General features: G+C 46.1%; 1 protein-coding gene across 1 annotated transcript; it reads right to left on the minus strand.

The window, feature by feature from the left end:
- Nucleotides 1–334: 334 nt before the first annotated feature.
- On the minus strand, nt 335–11,815 carry LOC120039630 (proline-serine-threonine phosphatase-interacting protein 1-like). The gene is made up of 10 exons (XM_038985044.1): nt 11,696–11,815; nt 10,630–10,730; nt 10,398–10,472; nt 6,311–6,345; nt 6,126–6,232; nt 5,956–6,018; nt 3,124–3,222; nt 745–790; nt 462–536; nt 335–369 (listed from the first exon to the last, which is right to left on the minus strand). The coding sequence occupies exons 1-10, from the start codon at nt 11,726–11,728 to the stop codon at nt 335–337; spliced, it is 669 nt and encodes a 222-aa protein (XP_038840972.1). The 5' UTR covers nt 11,729–11,815.
- Between the last annotated feature and the right edge of the window lie 9,298 nt (nt 11,816–21,113).

Consider the following 21,113-nt stretch of genomic DNA (forward strand, 5'->3'; position numbering starts at 1 on the left):
TCGTTTTGTTTTGTAAGTTTGTTTAAGTGTTCTTCATTAAATATTGAAGAATGTATTCAAACCACGCTGCGCTTTGGTCCGCTTCTTACGACGATCGTGACACATAGGATAACCTTTTTTGGTTCCGTGTAGAACTTTCTGAGTAAAGGGTTCTACATGGAACCAAAAAGGGTTCTACCTAGAACCAAAAAGGCATCTTCAAAGGGTTCTCCTACGGGGAAAGCCGAAGAACCCTTTTAGGTTCTAGATAGCACCTTTTTGTTCTAACAGTGTACTCTATTCTGGATGTATGTACATAAGCCACATGGGGGGTGTTATACTGAGAAATATAGGCCTACTCAGACATACTGCGGAAGGGGGCGTGGTGTGCTGTGGTGTGAGGTCTTATTAGGGCTAGTAACAGTTGTGGGTGGGTGCAATGTGAAAAGTTGTTGCTGTGTAACAGAGAGCTCTAACCTCACATGTGCCCTTGTGTGTTCCCTCCCAGTCCTGACGAACTCTCTCCAGCTGCTCTACATTCAACATGTATTGTTTCTCTGTACAGGTGGAGCACAATAGAGGTTAGGGAATACTTTACTAAAGCAGTCTTCTTTACTTGGATTACAATAATAAATACATGTTTTTTAAATAATCAGATCAATGATAATATATTTGTAATGGATTTACAGATTCATTGATTCATTCATCCATTGATATTATCACCAACAAAGAAAAGTACAGTATATTGTATGGTATGATTCAGACCTGCTTCAGTGACGGCTTGTCTGCATTGCTTGGCCTTGTGTTGTACCTGAAAAAGACAGCAGTAGAGGAACTGGTCATGCTCTGAATCAAAACGTGACTGCTAAACAAAAAAATAGAAGAGACAGTTCTCCTTTAGAAGAAAATATCAGGATGTGTTCTCTTTACTCTCCTGACTCTCTGTTCCTCTACAGACCTCCATTTTCAGAACGCACACAGAACAAACCTTTCTAATAAATAGATAACTCAATTCCAGGAATTGACATCATTTCATTGGACATTCAATTGTAAATGCCTTGCATTATAACCAACCCATAGACTCACAGAACCAGTCTAGTTTACAAAAAAAGAAGAAAAAAAGAGGTGTAAACTGCTCGCTGGTCGTGGTGAATAAAGTAACACTTCCTATTATTTCAGTGCATTTTTCTGCAAAAGGTGGATGAACTGTTGGGCAAAAGACAAAAGTGGGTAGACTGCGTTTATTTGCGTTTTCCTCCACCATACCGCTGTTTTACTTGTAGTAGGAAAACAGTAACAAAGGGAACTGTTTCATAGCCTTCTCTGATACTGAGAAATTGAGTTGGAGTAGCACAACAATAACTATAACTAAGTATTCAGACTTTTCCACATTTTGTTACGTTACAGCCTTATTCTAAAATGGATTAAATCACTTTTTTTTGTGTGTCATCAATCTACACACAATACCCCATAATGACAAAGCAAAACAGTTTTTTTCACTCTTTTTTGCAAATTTATAAAAAATAACATTACTATTCAGACCCTTTACTCAGGACTTTGTTGCAGCACCTTTGGTAGTGATCACAGACTCAGACTCTTCTTGGGTATGACGCTACAAGCTTGGCACACCTGTATTTGGGGAGTTTCTCCCATTCTTCTCTGCAGATCCTTTCAAGCTCTGTCAGGTTGGATGGGGAGCGTCGCTGTACAGCTATTTCCAGGTCTCTCCAGAGATGTTCGATTGGGTTCAAGGCCGGGCTCTGCCTGGGCCACTCAAGGACATTCAGAGACTTGTCCCGAAGCCACTCCTGCATTATCTTGGCTGTGGGCTTAGGGTTGTCTTGTTCGATGGTGAACCTTTGCCCCAGTTTGAGGTCCTGAGCACTCTGGAGCAGGTTATCATCAAGTATCTCTCTGTACTTTGCTCCGTTCATCTTTCCCTCGATCCTGACTAGTCTCCCAGTCCCTGCCGCTGAAAAACATCCCCACAGCATGATGCTGCCACCACCCTGCTTCATTGTAGGGATGGTGCCAGGATTCCTCCAGATGTGACGCTTGGCATTCAGGCCAAAGAGTTCAATCTTGGTTTCATCAGACCAGAGAATCTTGTTGAATCTTGTTTTTCATGGTCTGAGAGTCCTTTAGGTGGCTTTTGGCAAACTCCAAGTGGGCTGTCGTGTGCCTTTTACTGAGGAGTGGCTTCCGTCTGGCCATTCTACCACAAAGGCCTGCTTGGTGGAGTGCTACAGAGCTGGTTGTCCTTCTGGAAGGTTCTCCCATCTCCACAGAGGAACTCTGGAGCTCTGTCAGCGTGACCATCGGGTTCTTGGTCACCTTCCGGACCAAGGCCTTTCTCCCCCGATTGCTCAGTTTGACTGGGCGGCCAGCTCTAGGAAGAGTCTTGGTGGTTCCAAACTTCTTCCATTTAAGAATGATGGAAGCCACTGTGTTCTTGGGGACCGTCAATGCTGCAGAATTGTTTTTGTACCCTTCCCCAGATCTGTGCCTCGACACAATCCTGTCTCAGAGTTCTACGGAAAATTCCTTCGACCTCATGGCTTGGTTTTTGCTCTGACATACACTGTCAACTGAGGGACCTTATATAGACAGGTGTGTGCCTTTCCAAATCATGTCAAATCAATCAGTTGAATTTACCACAGGTGAACTCCAATCTAGTTGTAGGAACATCTCAATGGATGATCAATGGAAACATGATGCACTTGAGCTCAATTTCGAGTCTCATAGCAAAGGGTCTGAATACTTATGTAAATAAGGTATTTCTATTTTTATTTTTAACACATTTGCAAACATTTTATGAAAAGCTGTTTTCGCTTTGTCATTATGGGTTATTGTGTAGAGACTGATGAGTAAAAAAATATAATTTAATCAATTTTAGAATAAGGCTGTAACGTAACTAAATGTGGAAAAAGTGAAGGGGTCTGAATACTTTCTGAATGCACTGAATAACTAGGTGTATTACATGTGTATAATTGCAGGGTTGGCAGTGGTGTTACCTTCTCAGACTTTGGTTTGGTGTTGTGGCTGTGTGTGTGTAATTCCAGGTATGGGGGATTACAATACTTTCTCAGACTGCTTGGGGGCTGTGTGTTTGTATAGTTCCAGGGTTTGGGGAGGTGGTGTTACCTTCTCAGACTGTTTTGGTGTTGTAGCTGTGGTGCTCCTGTCAGCAAGCTGCTCTGCCTCGTCTGCTTCTTTACATTTCTGCTCATAGGACTTCTTAGACTGGAGATGGACAGAAGAGACATTCAGGGAATCATCATTGAAGCAGCCACAGTGGTCTGCGGTGTCATGTTTTATGTAACAATCAATAAAACCTGTAGCAATGTTGAATCTCTGTAAAACTGTATGCAACTGTATGCAATGTCAAAATGGTGAATGGTGCAGTCCTCACTTAGCAGTTTAAGCAAACATTTAGGTCAATATGTATTTCTGGCTTCAGATTGGTTGTTTCTTGTACAGGATAATCAGTCTTCACCGCTTTAGCTCCATTTATGCCACTCTGCCATTGGCTCTTGTCACTTGTCTCACCACAGAGTAGCCTAATGATGTAGCTTATCTATTCGGTATGTAAATGCTCGCATAGAGAATAGGGTTATACAGTGCCTTCGGAAGTATTCAGACCCCTTGACTTTTTCAACATTTTGTTGCGTTACATCCTTATTCTAAAATTGATTAAATAAAAAATTATATCCTCAGCAATCTACACACAATACCCCATAATTACAAAGTGAAAACATGTTTGTAGAATTTTTTTGCAAATGTATTAAAATAAAAAACAGTATTCAGACGCTTTGCTATGAAACTTGAAATTGAGCACAGGTGCATCCTGTTTCCACTGATCATCTTTGAGATGTTTCTACCACTTGATTGGAGTCCACCTGTAGTACATTCAATTGAATGGATATGAGTTGTAAAGGCACACACCTGTCAAATAAGGTCCTACAGTTGACAGTGTATGTCAGAGCAAAAACCAAGCCATGAGGTTGAAGTAATTGTCTGTAGAGTTCTGAGACAGGCACAGATCTGGGGAAGGGTACAAAAACATTTCTGCAACATTGAAGGTCCCCAAGAACAAAGTGGTCTCCATTATTCTTAAATGGAAGAAGTTTGACACTAAGACTCTTCATAGAGCTGGCCGCCCAGCCAATCGGGGGAGAAAGGCCTTGATGAAAACCTGCTCCAGAGTGCTCAGGACCTTAGACTGGGGTGAAGGTTCACCTTCCAACAAGACCCTAACGACCCTAAGCACACAGCCAAGACAACGCAGGAGTGGCTTTGGGACAAGTCTCTGAATGTCCTTGAGTGGCCCAGCCAGAGCCCGGACATGAACCCGATCGAACATCTCTGGAGACACCTGAAAATAGCTGTGCAGGGACTGCGGTTGAAAATTAGCCGGCTGGCTAAAACCGGCACTTTTACTGAAACCTTGATTAATGTGCACTGTCCCTGTAAAAAGAAATAAACTTAAACTCAAACTCCCCATCCAACCTGATAGAGCTTGAGAGAATCTGCTGAGAAGAATGGGAGAAACTCCCCGAATACAGGTGTGCCAAGCGTCATACCCAAGAATACGCAAGGCTGTAATCGCTGCCAAAGGTTCTTCAACAAAGTACTGAGTAAAGGGTCTAAATACTTATGTGAATGTAATATTTCAGTTTTTAATTTTTAATACATTTGCAAAAATGTGTAAAAACCTTTTATTTCTTTGTCATTATGGGGTATTGTGTGTAGATTGATGAGGGAAAGAAAACAATTTAATCAATTTTAGAAGTCAAGGGGTCTGAATACTTTCCGAAGGTACTGTATACAGGATGTTATGATACTGTAATGATACTCACGAAAATAGGCCCAAGTTTATGTATATTTGAGCAATAAGGCTCGAGGAGATGTGATATGTGGACATTATACCACAGCTAAGGACTGTTCTTACCCTCTACACAACGCGGAGTGCCTGGAATACAGCCCCTTAACTGTGATATATTGACCATATACCACAAACCCCCGAGGTGCCTCATTAGTATTTTATAAACTGGTTACCAACGTAATTAGACCGCAAAAAATACATGTTTTTGTCATACCCGTAGTATACGGTTTGATATACCAGCCATCAGGGCTCAAATCACCCGGTTTATAATTGAGCATAAATCATGGGACTATGAGAGGTGAGATCCGTATTGATGCAGACCAAAATGTTCATTTTCAAGGCCTGTGTTATCCTACCAGTTCCCCACTATAATAGGGCCAAAGTCTGTGGTTGGTGTGTGGGTGTGTGTGTCTATACTTTGTTTCCTACCCTCTTCCTCTTGCAGAATTGCACTGTGATGTATGTTCTCTCTTGGGTAGCTCACCCATCTCTGAGAGGTAGCTAGGTCTACTAGGTGTAATGTCAGCCTTCCTCTTTTCTGGGTATGAACTCTTACACTGCGCTCTTAAAAAGGGTTCTTTGGCTGTCCCCGTAGGAGAACCCTTTTTGGTTCCAGCTAGAACCCTTTTGGTTTTCAGGTGGAATCCTTTTGGGTTCAATGTAGAACACTGTGGAAAGGGTTCTACATGGAAACCAAAAGGGTTCTACCAGGAACCAATAGGGTTCTTCAAAGGATTCTCATTTTACATTTAAGTCATTTAGCAGCCGCTCTTATTCAGTGACTTATAGGAGCAATTATGGTTAAGTGCTTTGTTCAAGGGCACGTAGGCAGATTTTTCACCTAGTCTGCTCTGAGATTCAAACCACTGACCTTTCAGTTACTGGCCCAATGCTCTTAAATGCTAGACTACCTGCCACCTGTCTCCTATGGGGACATCCGAAGCAACCTTAAATTCTAGATACCTTTTTTTCTAAGCGTGTGGATAAAGTCCCACTTTCAGACTGTTCTATAACCCTCTGTGTATGTACCTCTGTACTTAAGCTGACTTACTAAGTAAGCATGTAATTCCCTGAGTAAATAGTATGCCTACCTCCATGGTCTTCTTGTATAAGGACACCTTCATCTTCTGAACTTTCTCCATAATCCCCTCAAACTGAACGAGGATAAACAACATGGTTGAAATTTACTGGCACCTCATAAATACAGCTTTTCAAAATGTATTTTCAAAATGAAATAAGCACTCAATAACACATTTCAAACCTTTCTCCTCTGTTCTTTCTGCCGCTCTCTGAATATTTCCATCTTCTTGATCTCTTCCCGTAACATTCCGGATAGCTGGATATGCAGATTCCCGATGTTTTCAATTTCTGTCAAAGAAAACAGTTATTTTAGTAAACTGTCATTGGGCTTTGTTGTGAGAGATGCAGTAGACAGGATAAACTTACGTGTTTTAAGTTGATCAAAGGAGGCTTTCAGAGTGCTGAAAAAATAGGAATGATGCATTTATCAATAACAGGTAGTGTAGCATACTAAATACTAGTTAAACTCAGTATGCATAAACAGATTGCCAAATCACTGCATTCAACTGTATCTAGATATCAATGACTTGTCATGGTTCCACCTGTCACCAGAGGGCAGCAGAGACCGTCCTAGAGACATTAACGACACTCTGGTGTGTCCAATTTATTCATTATGATTTCCCTGTTAAAAGAGGTATGTTTTCTGTTGTCCTTTGCAGAAGCTTGAATTGTTTACCGTGTGCGTTCATTTCCTGAGTGAGTTTTTGAGACTTAGTGTTTTTTGTTTTTTCATGTGTACTGTGATCCTGCGGCTACCGTTTCTCAGTAAAGTAAAGTATGTTTATCCTTAACCACTGATTCCTCGTCTGTTCTCTTCTCTGCACCTGGGTCCAACCTTACCACGTCACAGCAAGCTTCTGCACCAAACATGGACTCAGCAGAGATCACTCAGATCAAGAATGTTGTAACCCACCAAGGAGCACTGCTGGGGCCGCAGCAAGAACAACTCTCCCAAATATCAGAGACCCTCCGGGCACTTACCGACTCCCTCCAACCACAGTCCAACCTCAACCCAAGAGGGGCCAATGTCCAAGTCTCATCGCCCAGTGCTACAGATGTCGCCGTAGTTCCTCCAGGGAACCTGCACCGGGAACCCAAGATCCCAGCCCCCGAGCGGTATGACGGCCACCCGGGAGGATGCAAGGGGTTCCTTCCTCATTCAGTGTTCTCTGGTGTTCGAGCTACACTCCTCCTCGTTCCACACCGATCGACCATGATCGCCTACATCATCTCTCTACTCTCGGGCAATGCCCTGGCGTGGGCAATGGCGGTGTGGGAACAGCCACCATCCTGCAGCTCCATATTAGCCTTCATCACTGAGTTACAAGTCTTCGACCACCCAGTCGGCGGATGAGAAGCGGCCAGCCGACTGTTCAACATCTGCCAAGGGGCCAGACCAGTTGCTGACTTCGCCATTGAGTTCCACAACCTCGCCTCCGAGAGTGTGTGGAATACGGAGGTCCTGGAAACTGCTTTCCACCAGGGTTTGTCCAACTCCAAGGATGAACTGGCCTCTCGGGAACTGGGAGAGGACCTTGAGTCCCTGATAATGCTGGCAATCAGGATCGACAACCGCCTCGAATGCGTGAGACAGCGCCTTTTTGACTCCACCCCAGTATCTCGGTTTCCTGAGCACCTTAAGCCCCCCAAACCCAGAACGGAGGAGCCCATGCAGCTGGGACCCACACGTCTGAGTCCACAGGTGCGTGACAGGCGCATTCGCGACGGCTCTACTGCGCGACTCCTCTACTGCGGAGGTCTCGGCCATCTCCGCGCTACATGTCCAGAGCTGACGGGAAACGCCAGGGCTTGCCAGGACAACGGGAGACCCTGACGAGCTGTGCAGCTACCTCTCAGTCACCGTCTGTCACTACTCGCAACCCTCCACTGGGACAACCGTCAGCACCAGATTCAAGCCTTCGTGGACTCCGGGACCACAGATAATTTTATTGATCAGGACTTCACCAGATAATTACCAATCACCTGCGTGAAGTGTCCCATCCCTCTGCAGATTCAAGCCCTCGATGGATGGCCCATTTGCTCCGGTCAGGTGGAATATCAGACCAAGGCCATTCTACTGCAGGCTTGGGTGAAACACTCAGAGACTCTTAGTTTTTTTTTGCTCCCGAGAACCCCCTTATCCTAGGGTAACCCTGGCTAGAACTACATAACCCACTATTCTCCTGGTCCATGGGACACCTACTAGACTGGGGTAAGGACTGCCAGACTAAATGTCTAAGACCCCCACCAAGAGCCTCGCCATGTCCTCCTGCATCCATTAAAGTCCAAGACTTCTCCACTCTCCCTCCTGAATACTTCGACCTCCCGGAGGCCTGCAGTAAGAGGCAAGCCGCCACCCTTCTTCCACATCGTTCATATGACTGCCATAGAACTCCTACCCAGCTCCGCACCTACCTAGGGCCGTCTGTACTATCTCTCAACCCCTGAAGCAGCAGTCATGGACAATTACATCCGGGAGTCGCTGGAGGCAGGTTTCATTAGCCCCTCTACATCCCTAGCTGGTGCAGGCTTCTTTGTGGTTAAGAAGGATGGAGTCCTGCGTCCTTGCATCGATTACAGAGGGCTGAACTGGATTACGATCAAGAATCGTTACCCCCTACCCCTGATGTCCGCCGTCTTGGAGTTGGCCCAATTCTTCACCAAACTGGACCTCCGCAACTCTTAAAATCTGGTGAGAATCAGGGAGATGAGTGGAAAACTGCCTTTAACACCCCTAGTGGACACTGTGAGTATTTAATCATGCCCTTCGAATTATCGAACTCACCGGCAGTCTTTCAAGCATTGATCAATGACACTCGAATTGGTTTCTCTTTGTTTACCTCAACAACATTCTGATCTTCTCCAAAACCATTCCAGAACACATACTGCACGTCCCCAAGTCCTGATATGCCTCCTGCAGAGCCAACTATATGTTAAGATAGAGAAGTGTGAGTTCCACATATCCCAAGTGTCCTTCCTGGATCACATTATCTCTACCACAGGCATCCAAATGGACCCCAAAAAGGTTGAGGCGGTCGCTGACTGGCCCCGTCCCACCTCACTCAACCAGGTCCAGCGGTTCCTCGGGTTAAACAATTTTTACAGGCGTTTTATATGCAACTTTGGTGCAGTGGCAGCGCCTCTCACGGTCCGAACCCGCATGTCAATTTGCCCAGTGTCGTCCGGGTTTGGCCGGGGTAGGCCGTCATTATAAATAAGAATTTGTTCTTAACTGACTTGCCTAGTTAAATAAAGGTTACATCATTTTTTTAAAGTCCCAGACCCGTTTTTGCTAGACTCCCGAGGTTGACAGGGCATTCATAGAGCTCAAGGGATGTTTCACCTCTGGACCCATCCTCGTTCATCCTGATCCTACTCGGCCCTTTGTGGTAGAAGTGGACGCCTCGGACACCGGAGCAGGGGTGGTCCTTTCACAGCAGAACGAAGAGGACAAGAAACTGCACCCATGCGCCTTTCTCTCCAAGTGGTTCTCGCCAGCGGAACGCAACTACGATGTAGGCAACTGTGAGCTCTTGGCAGTTAAGTGGGCCCTTAAGAACTTGGTCTCCATTCAAGAGGTTGAACGCTCGCCAGGCTAGGTGGGCTCTGTTTTTTTTAACAGGTTCGATTTCACACTAGCCTATCGCCCGGGATCCAAGAATCGGAAAGCAGGCGCCCTGTCCCGCCAACACGATACCTCTAACTAGGAGAGGGACTCCGGGCCCATCATCCCCAGCTCCCGCATTGTGGACTCTGTGATATGGGGTATTGAGACCACGGTCCGACAAGCCCAGACACAAGAACCTGACCCAAGGCGATAATGATTTCCCTGTTAAGAGGTGTGTTTTCTGTTGTCCTTTGCAGAAGCTTGAATTGTTTACTGTGTGCGTTTGTTTCCTGAGTGAGTTTTCAAGTGTACTGTGATCCTGCGGCTACCGTTTCTCTGTAAATTATTATGTTTATCCTTAACCACTGATTCCTTGTCTGGTCTCTTCTCTGTGTCCAACTTTACCATGTCACATGACTGGCTTATTAGCAATGGTGTAAAGATTAACTGTGCGAACAGGAAACTGGATTGAGGATGCACACACACACACACATTTTCTCTCTCTCTCTCTGGTGGCAATGATTCCACGAGGGCTAGTATGTGTGACTTAATGGCATTGTGTGCCACTACTGAACCCTGACTCTATCATTTATATTCTAAAAATACCACTATTATTCTATTGACTACCTATTATATTGCCTGTGAAGTGGTTGTGGCATATTAGCAGGCGCGCCACGCCAGGTTATGGCAAATTATTTAAAGGAAAAAAAGAACATTACATTTGATTTGGGCCCCAATGTTATTTGTATCTGTTATGACAGCACTTTGGCTAACTTATGCATAGTAGGTATTATGGAAATTGTCCAAACATATCATCTCTATATATGTACGTAACCAGCCATTTACCTGATCTCTGTCTGCCCCCCAGCTTTACGTGCTATTGTCACCAGATCCTTCCCATACCTCTCTTCTGCCATGGCCCTGTAGACAGACAAACAGGCAGACTTAAAAGTGCTGTGTTTTGTAGAGTGTAGACCAATCTGAGTTGTATGAACATTTCCGATTCAGTGTGCAATCACTGCTGACCATCCCTGCGTGCATTTTGTATGAAGTTTTAATGATGTCAGAGAAACCCTACCTCATCTTCAGCAGTTCCTCCACATCTTTGCACATCCGCCTGCCATCACATAGTCTCTGAATCAGAACCTCATAGCCCAGATGATTAGTGAAATCAACTCCCTACAGAGAGACAAAGAGATGTGTTGTAATCCAGTTACACAACAATAGTTACAAAATAAACGTTTGACTCAAACTGCCCAGTGGTTTTTCTCTGTATTTAGTGGCACATACTGAAGAGTTAGATTCCACAGAAGTTGGAACTTGTTTAGGGATTGGTTCCCATAGAAGGGGGTCTAGTGTCTTTACAACATGGTATATGAACCTGGTGAAATCCCCAAAGCATTTAAAATTAATATTACGTTTCACTGAAATGTGCATTGCGTCATAAAAACTTGTTACAGTACTTACAAACAACAGACAATATAGTCAGAGGACTGTCCAGAGGACCATAGAATATTCACTTTGAACAACCTTTAGTTACAGACAGGATAATAGAAACCCATTTAATATGTTCTCTTTCATGTCTGAAGATGACAGGTAGATTATCAACTGTTGCCTTGGATGCAAATCTATCTGGACAATGAGAGGGCTAAATTCATAACCACCGTGAGCAGGAAGGGAGCCATAGCAACCAACGTCTCAGGGAACACCTGTGCAAAAATACTACGATACCTCACAAGTTAAACAGAATATAACAGATTAAAATGTGGAAATTGTGGTGAAAGCACAGTGCATATCCTACAGTGCATATCTAAGGGGTTAGCAGTAAGAGTTGAACCCAGACCTTTCCAGCTTTCCCACAGCACTCAGTTCAGTTCCAAATTTCATTGGCATGTTATTACTGTGGACATCATATTCTGACAGACAATTGTCACATTTTAGAAACCTAATACTGTTTGCTTTAAAAGGCTCACTACACTTTCAAGTCTGTAAATGGTTGAGAATGAACAAAATACTAATATTTCTGGATAGAGAGATTTTAAATGAGTTATCAGTAGACGGTCTAGTTATATCTAGTTACACACACCAACGCAGGACATCACACACCAACACAGAGACAATGGTAGCAGACTGAGTGAACTTACCCAAAAGGCATCTTTAAACAGCAAGGGAGTCATTCTGTGTTACACATGTACTTCCTCAAAGTTTAATGTTAATATCCTCTTTATCAACTTTTACAAAAAACATAAACCACTTAAGTTTAACAGATTCCTTATTGAGATAAAAAAAAGTATATATATATATATTAATATATATATGAAGGACAACTCCAGAATGCCTCAGCTGTTATAACTGCAATATCACTGTTGAACTTGAATGAGGAAGAGGTACCCTGTGATGTCACTATCCACAGACACAGCCTCTTGCTGAGATATGTAGATAACTACAGTTTTGATTATTATTTGAATAATATATCATATAGAATTTCAGACCTAAAACGGATTCACAGACTATATTGGGCACAGATTGTGCCCTTGTTCATGAAGAATAGCCATTGATTTGATTATATCCAGGGTGTATCACATCTGGCCGTGATCGGATTCCCATAGGGCGGCGCACAATTGGCCCAGCGTCGTCCGGGTTTGACCGGGGTAGGCCGCCATTGTAAATAATAATTTGTTCTAAATTAAATGATTTGCCTAGTTAAATAAAGGTTAAAAGAAATCATATCTGTATAAATATAGTTTTTTTATGTATGTTTAATAATATGTTTGACATGCCTACACAGTACGTGCTTTCCAATTAACTGCTGCTTGTAAAATCCATCATATCCACTTGTGAACATCAGACAACTAACTGAACTTTAACAGCTAACAAATACCGACCTCTAGTGGTTTACTCAGGGAGATACATAAAACCATCACCTTGAAAGTTGAAACAACATAGCAGCACAACTTTAAACATTAGGCCTACATGTTGTGGTTAAATATTCAAGTTCTTGAAAAGGACCATGCAGGTAAAATGCCATCAAAGGGACGGGAGGTAAACCAAGAGGCAGAATGATGTCGTGTTTCGATCCAAGAATTGAGAGCGTCGATATTTATTTTCTGGTCATCTGATGTGTATTTTTTTCAACAACTTGCTAAATAGGTTTAGCCTACGCTCGTACCTATGACAAGATGACTGCGTCATCCTTCAGAATGGACATCCCATGGATTGGACATAGTAAGACATGTATACGTTTGGTACATTTTACCTTGGCACTGTTTTCAGTGCCGCCACTTGCCCATGAGTATAGGCCTAAGTATCACATTGAGGTACTGGTCCTCATAACTGTTTTTTTTGTTGCATTTATACACTGGAATATGGAGTGTTTCGAAGGAACTGCAAATAAACATACTTTATTCAGATTAGGGCTACAATAAATGTATGTTTCACAATATGACCACCAGAGGGAGACACAGACCTTTTCTGCTCTCCTCATGGCACTAAGCATTAACCGACAATAAAATACTGTATAGGTCCACCAAATCCCACGAGACCGAAAATCGACCCAAAACCTAAATCTCAGTTTTATGTCGTAATTGTGCCCTGGGCATGTGTGACTGAGAACATGGTAACACATGGATGAACAAACAAATGAAAGCCTATTGATTTTCAGAGTGAGAAAGGATGGCTGTGTGTTGTCAGTCTCTCACTGTCCTCCTGATCAATAAGATGTGTGAAAATCCGAAGGTTCTCTCTCTCTCTTAGTAGGGGAATCACCTAGTTACTATTATCTACCCAGAGAGAGAGAGACAGGTTACAGAGGACATTCCCATCAATACAGACAGTTCAGCACTAGAATTATAGCACTCTGTCTGACAAAACGATAGGCCTGAGGTATTGGGCTTGCAAGTTAACATTTTCAACTACTCTGTATTGTTTGTCATCAACTCATTTATTACCAATAATACCATCGGACCCTAAATAATCCCAAGGGTTTTAGGGATGGAGCTTTGCCTCTTCTCTACACTCTTCGAAAAAAAGGTGCTCTCTAGAACCTTAAAGGGTTATTCGGCTGTCCCCTTAGGACAAGGGGGGGGGGGGCAAAGTAGGGCCTGCGGGCCGTTTCCGGCCCGATGGGCACTGCAATCCAGCCCGCGAGACATTTACAAAAACAAATATGTATATATTTTTTGTCAACATTTTTTCTCCCCAATTTCATGGTATCCAATTGGTAGTTACAGTCTTGTCCCATCGCTGCAACTCCTGTACGGACTCGGGAGAGGCGAAGGTCGAGAGCTGTGCGTCCTCCGAAACACAACCCAACCAAGCCCCACTGCTTCTTGACACACTGCTCGCTTAACCCAGAAGCCAGCCGCACCAAAGTGTCAGAAGAAACACCATACACCTGGCGACCGTGTCAGCGTGCGTGCGCCTGGCCCGCCACAGGAGTCGCTAGTGTGCGGTGGGACAAGGAAATCTCGGCCTGCCAAACCCTCTCCTAACCAGGACGATGCTGGGCCAATTGTGCGCCGCCTCATGGGTCTCCCAGTCACTGCCAGCTGTGACACTGCCTTGGATCGAACCCGGGTCTGTAGTGACGCCTCAAGCACAGCGATGCAGTGCCTCTGACTGCTGCACCACTCGGGAGGCCCCCGCAAATTGATTTTAACAAACAATTGTTCCCAATATAATGCGGCCCTCCGTTGAATTTCAATATCCCGATGTGGCCCCAGAGCCAAAAAGCTTGCCCACCCCTGCCATAGGAGAACCCTTTGAAGGACCCCTTTTTGGTTGCAGGTAGAACCCTTTTGCTTACAGGTAGAACCCTTTCTACAGATGGTTCTACATGGAACCCAAAAGGGTTCTACCTGGAACCAAAAAGGGTTCTCCCATGGGGACAGCCGAAGGACCCTTTTGGAACGCTTTATTTTCTAACAGTGTACATCATCCTCAACAGTTTTTAATCCTTCCAGTCTGCATGAATAGGGGAATTGACATTTATCCAGCCTGTTAGCTATGGCTACTGATTCCTGCAGCCCAGGGTCCGTGTGAGCAGGTCTATCTGCGTGTTGGACCCCGTGTGAGGGCTCTAATGGAGGGTCAGGCAGCACTAGAAATCAGCTGTGTAGTCATGTCCTACCCAGGCCAATGGGTCCACAGACACACACAGCCTCCACACAGGGGCTCCCTGGAGTGGCAGTTATTGAACTGTGACTAACGAGCCGTGTCAGTGCCAGGACCAGCCTCCTACCTGGGGGGTTCTCTCTAAATGACCTTCCCATTAACCACTGGTGTATTCCCCCTCCTCAGCCTCCTCAGATAGGGTTACACAGGGAGGCAGATCATTCACCGCAGTCCATTGTCCCCACTGTCATAGAGTTTTTCCCAAGGACTGTATGGAGTTTTCACCCGTTTCAACTTGTGAAGTTATTTTCCACTCTTTTCATTTCCAGGTCCATATTGTTATGTCCATTCAGTATGTGTGTATTGGTATACAGTATGTAGGTGTGTGTGCTGTGCAACTGGGCATGCATATATTCCTGTGACATGACCTGAGTGTGTTTGCCTGCCTGAGTGCTTGCTTGCGTGTGTGAGGCTCTGTGCCTCTGTGGTAGTGTGAGTGACTTCACTGCTTTCACACGTTCTCCATCCCTCCATCCCTCCGTCCCTCCGTCCTCTGTAATCCCCAATTGACTATTGGCACCAGCCCTTTATCTCTACCTCCCCTCCGATGCCCTGGGTACATGTCTGCAGAGTGTTGTGTGTGTGTGTGTGTTTGCATGCGTGAGCTGTGTATCCCCTTCTCCGACTCTGGTGAATAGGAATGCAGTGAAGTGAGCATTGATTGACCACGTTAGTGCAAACCTGTTAGTATCCTGACAGATGGATGGCTAATGATGTGTAGGCAGCAGTGCAGGGGCCTGTAGTTGTTAGTGAGATGATCCGCTGTCATAATAATACAGTTCATAAAACCAACAGCTGGGGACCGTCCCAAATGGCACCCTATTCCCTACATAGTGCACTACTTTTAACCAAGGCCCTGGGCTCTGGTCAAAGGTAGTGCACTTTGTAGGGAATAGGGTGCCATTTTGGACGCTGTTTATAACCCACGACCCAAGACATTGAAGCCAATGAACAAAGCAAGCTGAAGGCCTTTGGCTTTCTCACATTTGATCTAAATCTGGCTTCAAATTAAACATTTCTTAGCAGGTTAATCTGCCGTATCATTCCTAAGATCGAGGGGCTTAATCAATCTGATCCTCCTCGTCCATTACTCCCTGTTTTGTTCCCTATTGCTACTGGGGTCTGGGCAGCAGGGCCGGGGAAGCTCTCTTCCTCTCTTCCTCTCTCTCTCTTTCACACACGCACACGCACACGCACACGCACACACACACACACACACACACACACACACACACACACACACACACACACACACACACACACACACACACACACACACACACACACACACACACACACACACACACACACACACACAGTTGTATGTTGATGTGGACTTTCTGTTAAATATTTGATCAGCCCTGATGTCACAGTCTGGTAGCCCATGGCTACAACATTTTGGATCCTTTAGTTGTTGTTTTCATCATGCTGTGGTCTGGTCCTATAAAGGATAGTTGAGTTCTCCTGAAAGGGGATAAATAGATGTTCAGAAGAACCAGAGGGGGTGTAGCAGGCTGCTAGGTGACCCCAATGAGAGGGTACATGCAGGGGCAGAACCTGGCCCCTGCCTGGGTACCACTGACCGACTGGATGCTGGTGTTGGTCTAATTTGCCCCATAGCTGGTCCCTCCATGGGACCCCTGTCCTCTACATCTGCACCCAGGGCTCTCCATACTTCCTTGCCCTCCTACACATCCCACTTTCTTTCTTCTCCTCCCTCTCCACTTAGGCCTCTTCATGTTTCTATCCCTCCTGGTGGGGCTCTCAAAGGCCTGGCCTTTTGCCATCCCGGCCGCTGTGTGTGCGTGTGCGTGTGCGTGTGTGTGTGTGGTTGCGTGTCCGGAGAGATAGGGGCAAGGCTGCTAATTTGCTAAGTGGGTTCATCCATTTCACAGAGGACAGGGATTCTGCTTGGTTACACACCTCACAGCCCACACAGAGAGCTGACCAGACACACTAACATGTTACACACCTCACAGCCCACACAGAGAGCTGACCAGACACACTAACATGTTACACACCTCACAGCCCACACAGAGAGCTGACCAGACACACTAACATGTTACACACCTCACAGCCCACACAGAGAGCTGACCAGACACACTAACATGTTACACACCTCACAGCACACACAGAGAGCTGACCAGACACACTAACATGTTACACACCTCACAGCCCACACAGAGAGCTGACCAGACATACTAACATGTTACACACCTCACAGCCCACACAGAGAGCTGACCAGACACACTAACATGTTACACACCTCACAGCACACACAGAGAGCTGACCAGACACACTAACATGTTACACACCTCACAGCCCACACAGAGAGCTGACCAGACACACTAACATGTTACACACCTCACAGCCCACACAGAGAGCTGACCAGACACACTAACATGTTACACACCTCACAGCCCACACAGAGAGCTGACCAGACACACTAACATGTTACACACCTCACAGCCCACACAGAGAGCTGACCAGACACACTAACATGGTACACACAGAGAGCTGACCAGACACACTAACATGTTACACACCTCACAGCCCACACAGAGAGCTGACCAGACACACTAACATGTTACACACCTCACAGCCCACACAGAGAGCTGACCAGACACACTAACATGGTACACACCTCACAGCCCACACAGAGAGCTGACCAGACACACTAACATGTTACCCACCTCACAGCCCACACAGAGAGCTGACCAGACACACTAACATGTTACACACCTCACAGCACACACAGAGAGCTGACCAGACACACTAACATGTTACACACCTCACAGCCCACACAGAGAGCTGACCAGACACACTAACATGGTACACACCTCACAGCCCACACAGAGAGCTGACCAGACACACTAACATGTTACACACCTCACAGCCCACACAGAGAGCTGACCAGACACACTAACATGTTACACACCTCACAGCCCACACAGAGAGCTGACCAGACACACTAACATGTTACCCACCTCACAGCTCACACAGAGAGCTGACCAGACACACTAACATGTTACCCACCTCACAGCACACACAGAGAGCTGACCAGACACACTAACATGTTACACACCTCACAGCCCACACAGAGAGCTGACCAGACACACTAACATGTTACACACCTCACAGCCCACACAGAGAGCTGACCAGACACACTAACATGTTACACACCTCACAGCCCACACAGAGAGCTGACCAGACACACTAACATGGTACACACAGAGAGCTGACCAGACACACTAACATGTTACACACCTCACAGCCCACACAGAGAGCTGACCAGACACACTAACATGGTACACACAGAGAGCTGACCAGACACACTAACATGTTACACACCTCACAGCCCACACAGAGAGCTGACCAGACACACTAACATGTTACACACCTCACAGCCCACACAGAGAGCTGACCAGACACACTAACATGTTACACACCTCACAGCCCACACAGAGAGCTGACCAGACACACTAACATGTTACACACCTCACAGCCCACACAGAGAGCTGACCAGACACACTAACATGTTACACACCTCACAGCCCACACAGAGAGCTGACCAGACACACTAACATGTTACACACCTCACAGCCCACACAGAGAGCTGACCAGACACACTAACATGTTACACACCTCACAGCCCACACAGAGAGCTGACCAGACACACTAACATGTTACACACCTCACAGCCCACACAGAGAGCTGACCAGACACACTAACATGTTACACACCTCACAGCCCACACAGAGAGCTGACCAGACACACTAACATGTTACACACCTCACAGCCCACACAGAGAGCTGACCAGACATACTAACATGTTACACACCTCACAGCCCACACAGAGAGCTGACCAGACATACTAACATGTTACACACCTCACAGCTCACACAGAGAGCTGACCAGACACACTAACATGGGACACACAGAGAGCTGACCAGACACACTAACATGGTACACACAGAGAGCTGACCAGACACACTAACATGTTACACACCTCACAGCCCACACAGAGAGCTGACCAGACACACTAACATGTTACACACCTCACAGCCCACACAGAGAGCTGACCAGACACACTAACATGTTACACACCTCACAGCCCACACAGAGAGCTGACCAGACACACTAACATGTTACACACCTCACAGCCCACACAGAGAGCTGACCAGACACACTAACATGTTACACACCTCACAGCCCACACAGAGAGCTGACCAGACACACTAACATGTTACACACCTCACAGCCCACACAGAGAGCTGACCAGACACACTAACATGTTACACACCTCACAGCCCACACAGAGAGCTGACCAGACACACTAACATGTTACACACCTCACAGCCCACACAGAGAGCTGACCAGACACACTAACATGTTACACACCTCACAGCCCACACAGAGAGCTGACCAGACACACTAACATGGGACACAGAGAGCTGACCAGACACACTAACATGGGACACAGAGAGCTGACCAGACACACTAACATGGTACACACAGAGAGCTGACCAGACACACTAACATGTTACACACCTCACAGCACACACAGAGAGCTGACCAGACACACTAACATGTTACCCACCTCACAGCTCACACAGAGAGCTGACCAGACACACTAACATGGGACACACAGAGAGCTGACCAGACACACTAACATGTTACACACCTCACAGCCCACACAGAGAGCTGACCAGACACACTAACATGTTACACACCTCACAGCCCACACAGAGAGCTGACCAGACACACTAACATGTTACACACCTCACAGCCCACACAGAGAGCTGACCAGACACACTAACATGGTACACACAGAGAGCTGACCAGACACACTAACATGTTACACACCTCACAGCCCACACAGAGAGCTGACCAGACACACTAACATGTTACCCACCTCACAGCTCACACAGAGAGCTGACCAGACACACTAACATGGGACACACAGAGAGCTGACCAGACACACTAACATGGTACACACAGAGAGCTGACCAGACACACTAACATGTTACACACCTCACAGCCCACACAGAGAGCTGACCAGACACACTAACATGGTACACACAGAGAGCTGACCAGACACACTAACATGTTACACACCTCACAGCCCACACAGAGAGCTGACCAGACACACTAACATGTTACACACCTCACAGCCCACACAGAGAGCTGACCAGACACACTAACATGTTACACACCTCACAGCCCACACAGAGAGCTGACCAGACACACTAACATGTTACACACCTCACAGCCCACACAGAGAGCTGACCAGACACACTAACATGTTACACACCTCACAGCCCACACAGAGAGCTGACCAGACACACTAACATGGTACACACCTCACAGCCCACACAGAGAGCTGACCAGACACACTAACATGGTACACACAGAGAGCTGACCAGACACACTAACATGTTACACACCTCACAGCCCACACAGAGAGCTGAACCAGACACACTAACATGTTACACACCTCACAGCCCACACAGAGAGCTGACCAGACACACTAACATGTTACACACCTCACAGCCCAACCAAACAGAGAGCTGACCAGACACACTAACATGTTACACACTCACAGCCCACACAGAGAGCTGACCAGACACACTAACATGTTACACACCTCACAGCCCACACAGAGAGCTGACCAGACACACTAACATGTTACACACCTCACAGCCCACACAGAGAGCTGACCAGACACACTAACATGTTACACACCTCACAGCCCACACAGAGAGCTGACCAGACACACTAACATGGGACACAGAGAGCTGACCAGACACACTAACATGGGACACAGAGAGCTGACCAGACACACTAACATGGTACACACAGAGAGCTGACCAGACACACTAACATGTTACACACCTCACAGCACACACAGAGAGCTGACCAGACACACTAACATGTTACCCACCTCACAGCTCACACAGAGAGCTGACCAGACACACTAACATGGGACACACAGAGAGCTGACCAGACACACTAACATGTTACACACCTCACAGCCCACACAGAGAGCTGACCAGATACACTAACATGTTACACACCTCACAGCCCACACAGAGAGCTGACCAGACACACTAACATGTTACACACCTCACAGCCCACACAGAGAGCTGACCAGACACACTAACATGGTACACACAGAGAGCTGACCAGACACACTAACATGTTACACACCTCACAGCCCACACAGAGAGCTGACCAGACACACTAACATGTTACCCACCTCACAGCTCACACAGAGAGCTGACCAGACACACTAACATGGGACACACAGAGAGCTGACCAGACACACTAACATGGTACACACAGAGAGCTGACCAGACACCACTAACATGTTACACACCTCACAGCCCA

Source organism: Salvelinus namaycush, unplaced genomic scaffold (genome assembly GCF_016432855.1).
Source record: "Salvelinus namaycush isolate Seneca unplaced genomic scaffold, SaNama_1.0 Scaffold286, whole genome shotgun sequence".
Classification (NCBI taxonomy): domain Eukaryota; kingdom Metazoa; phylum Chordata; class Actinopteri; order Salmoniformes; family Salmonidae; genus Salvelinus; species Salvelinus namaycush.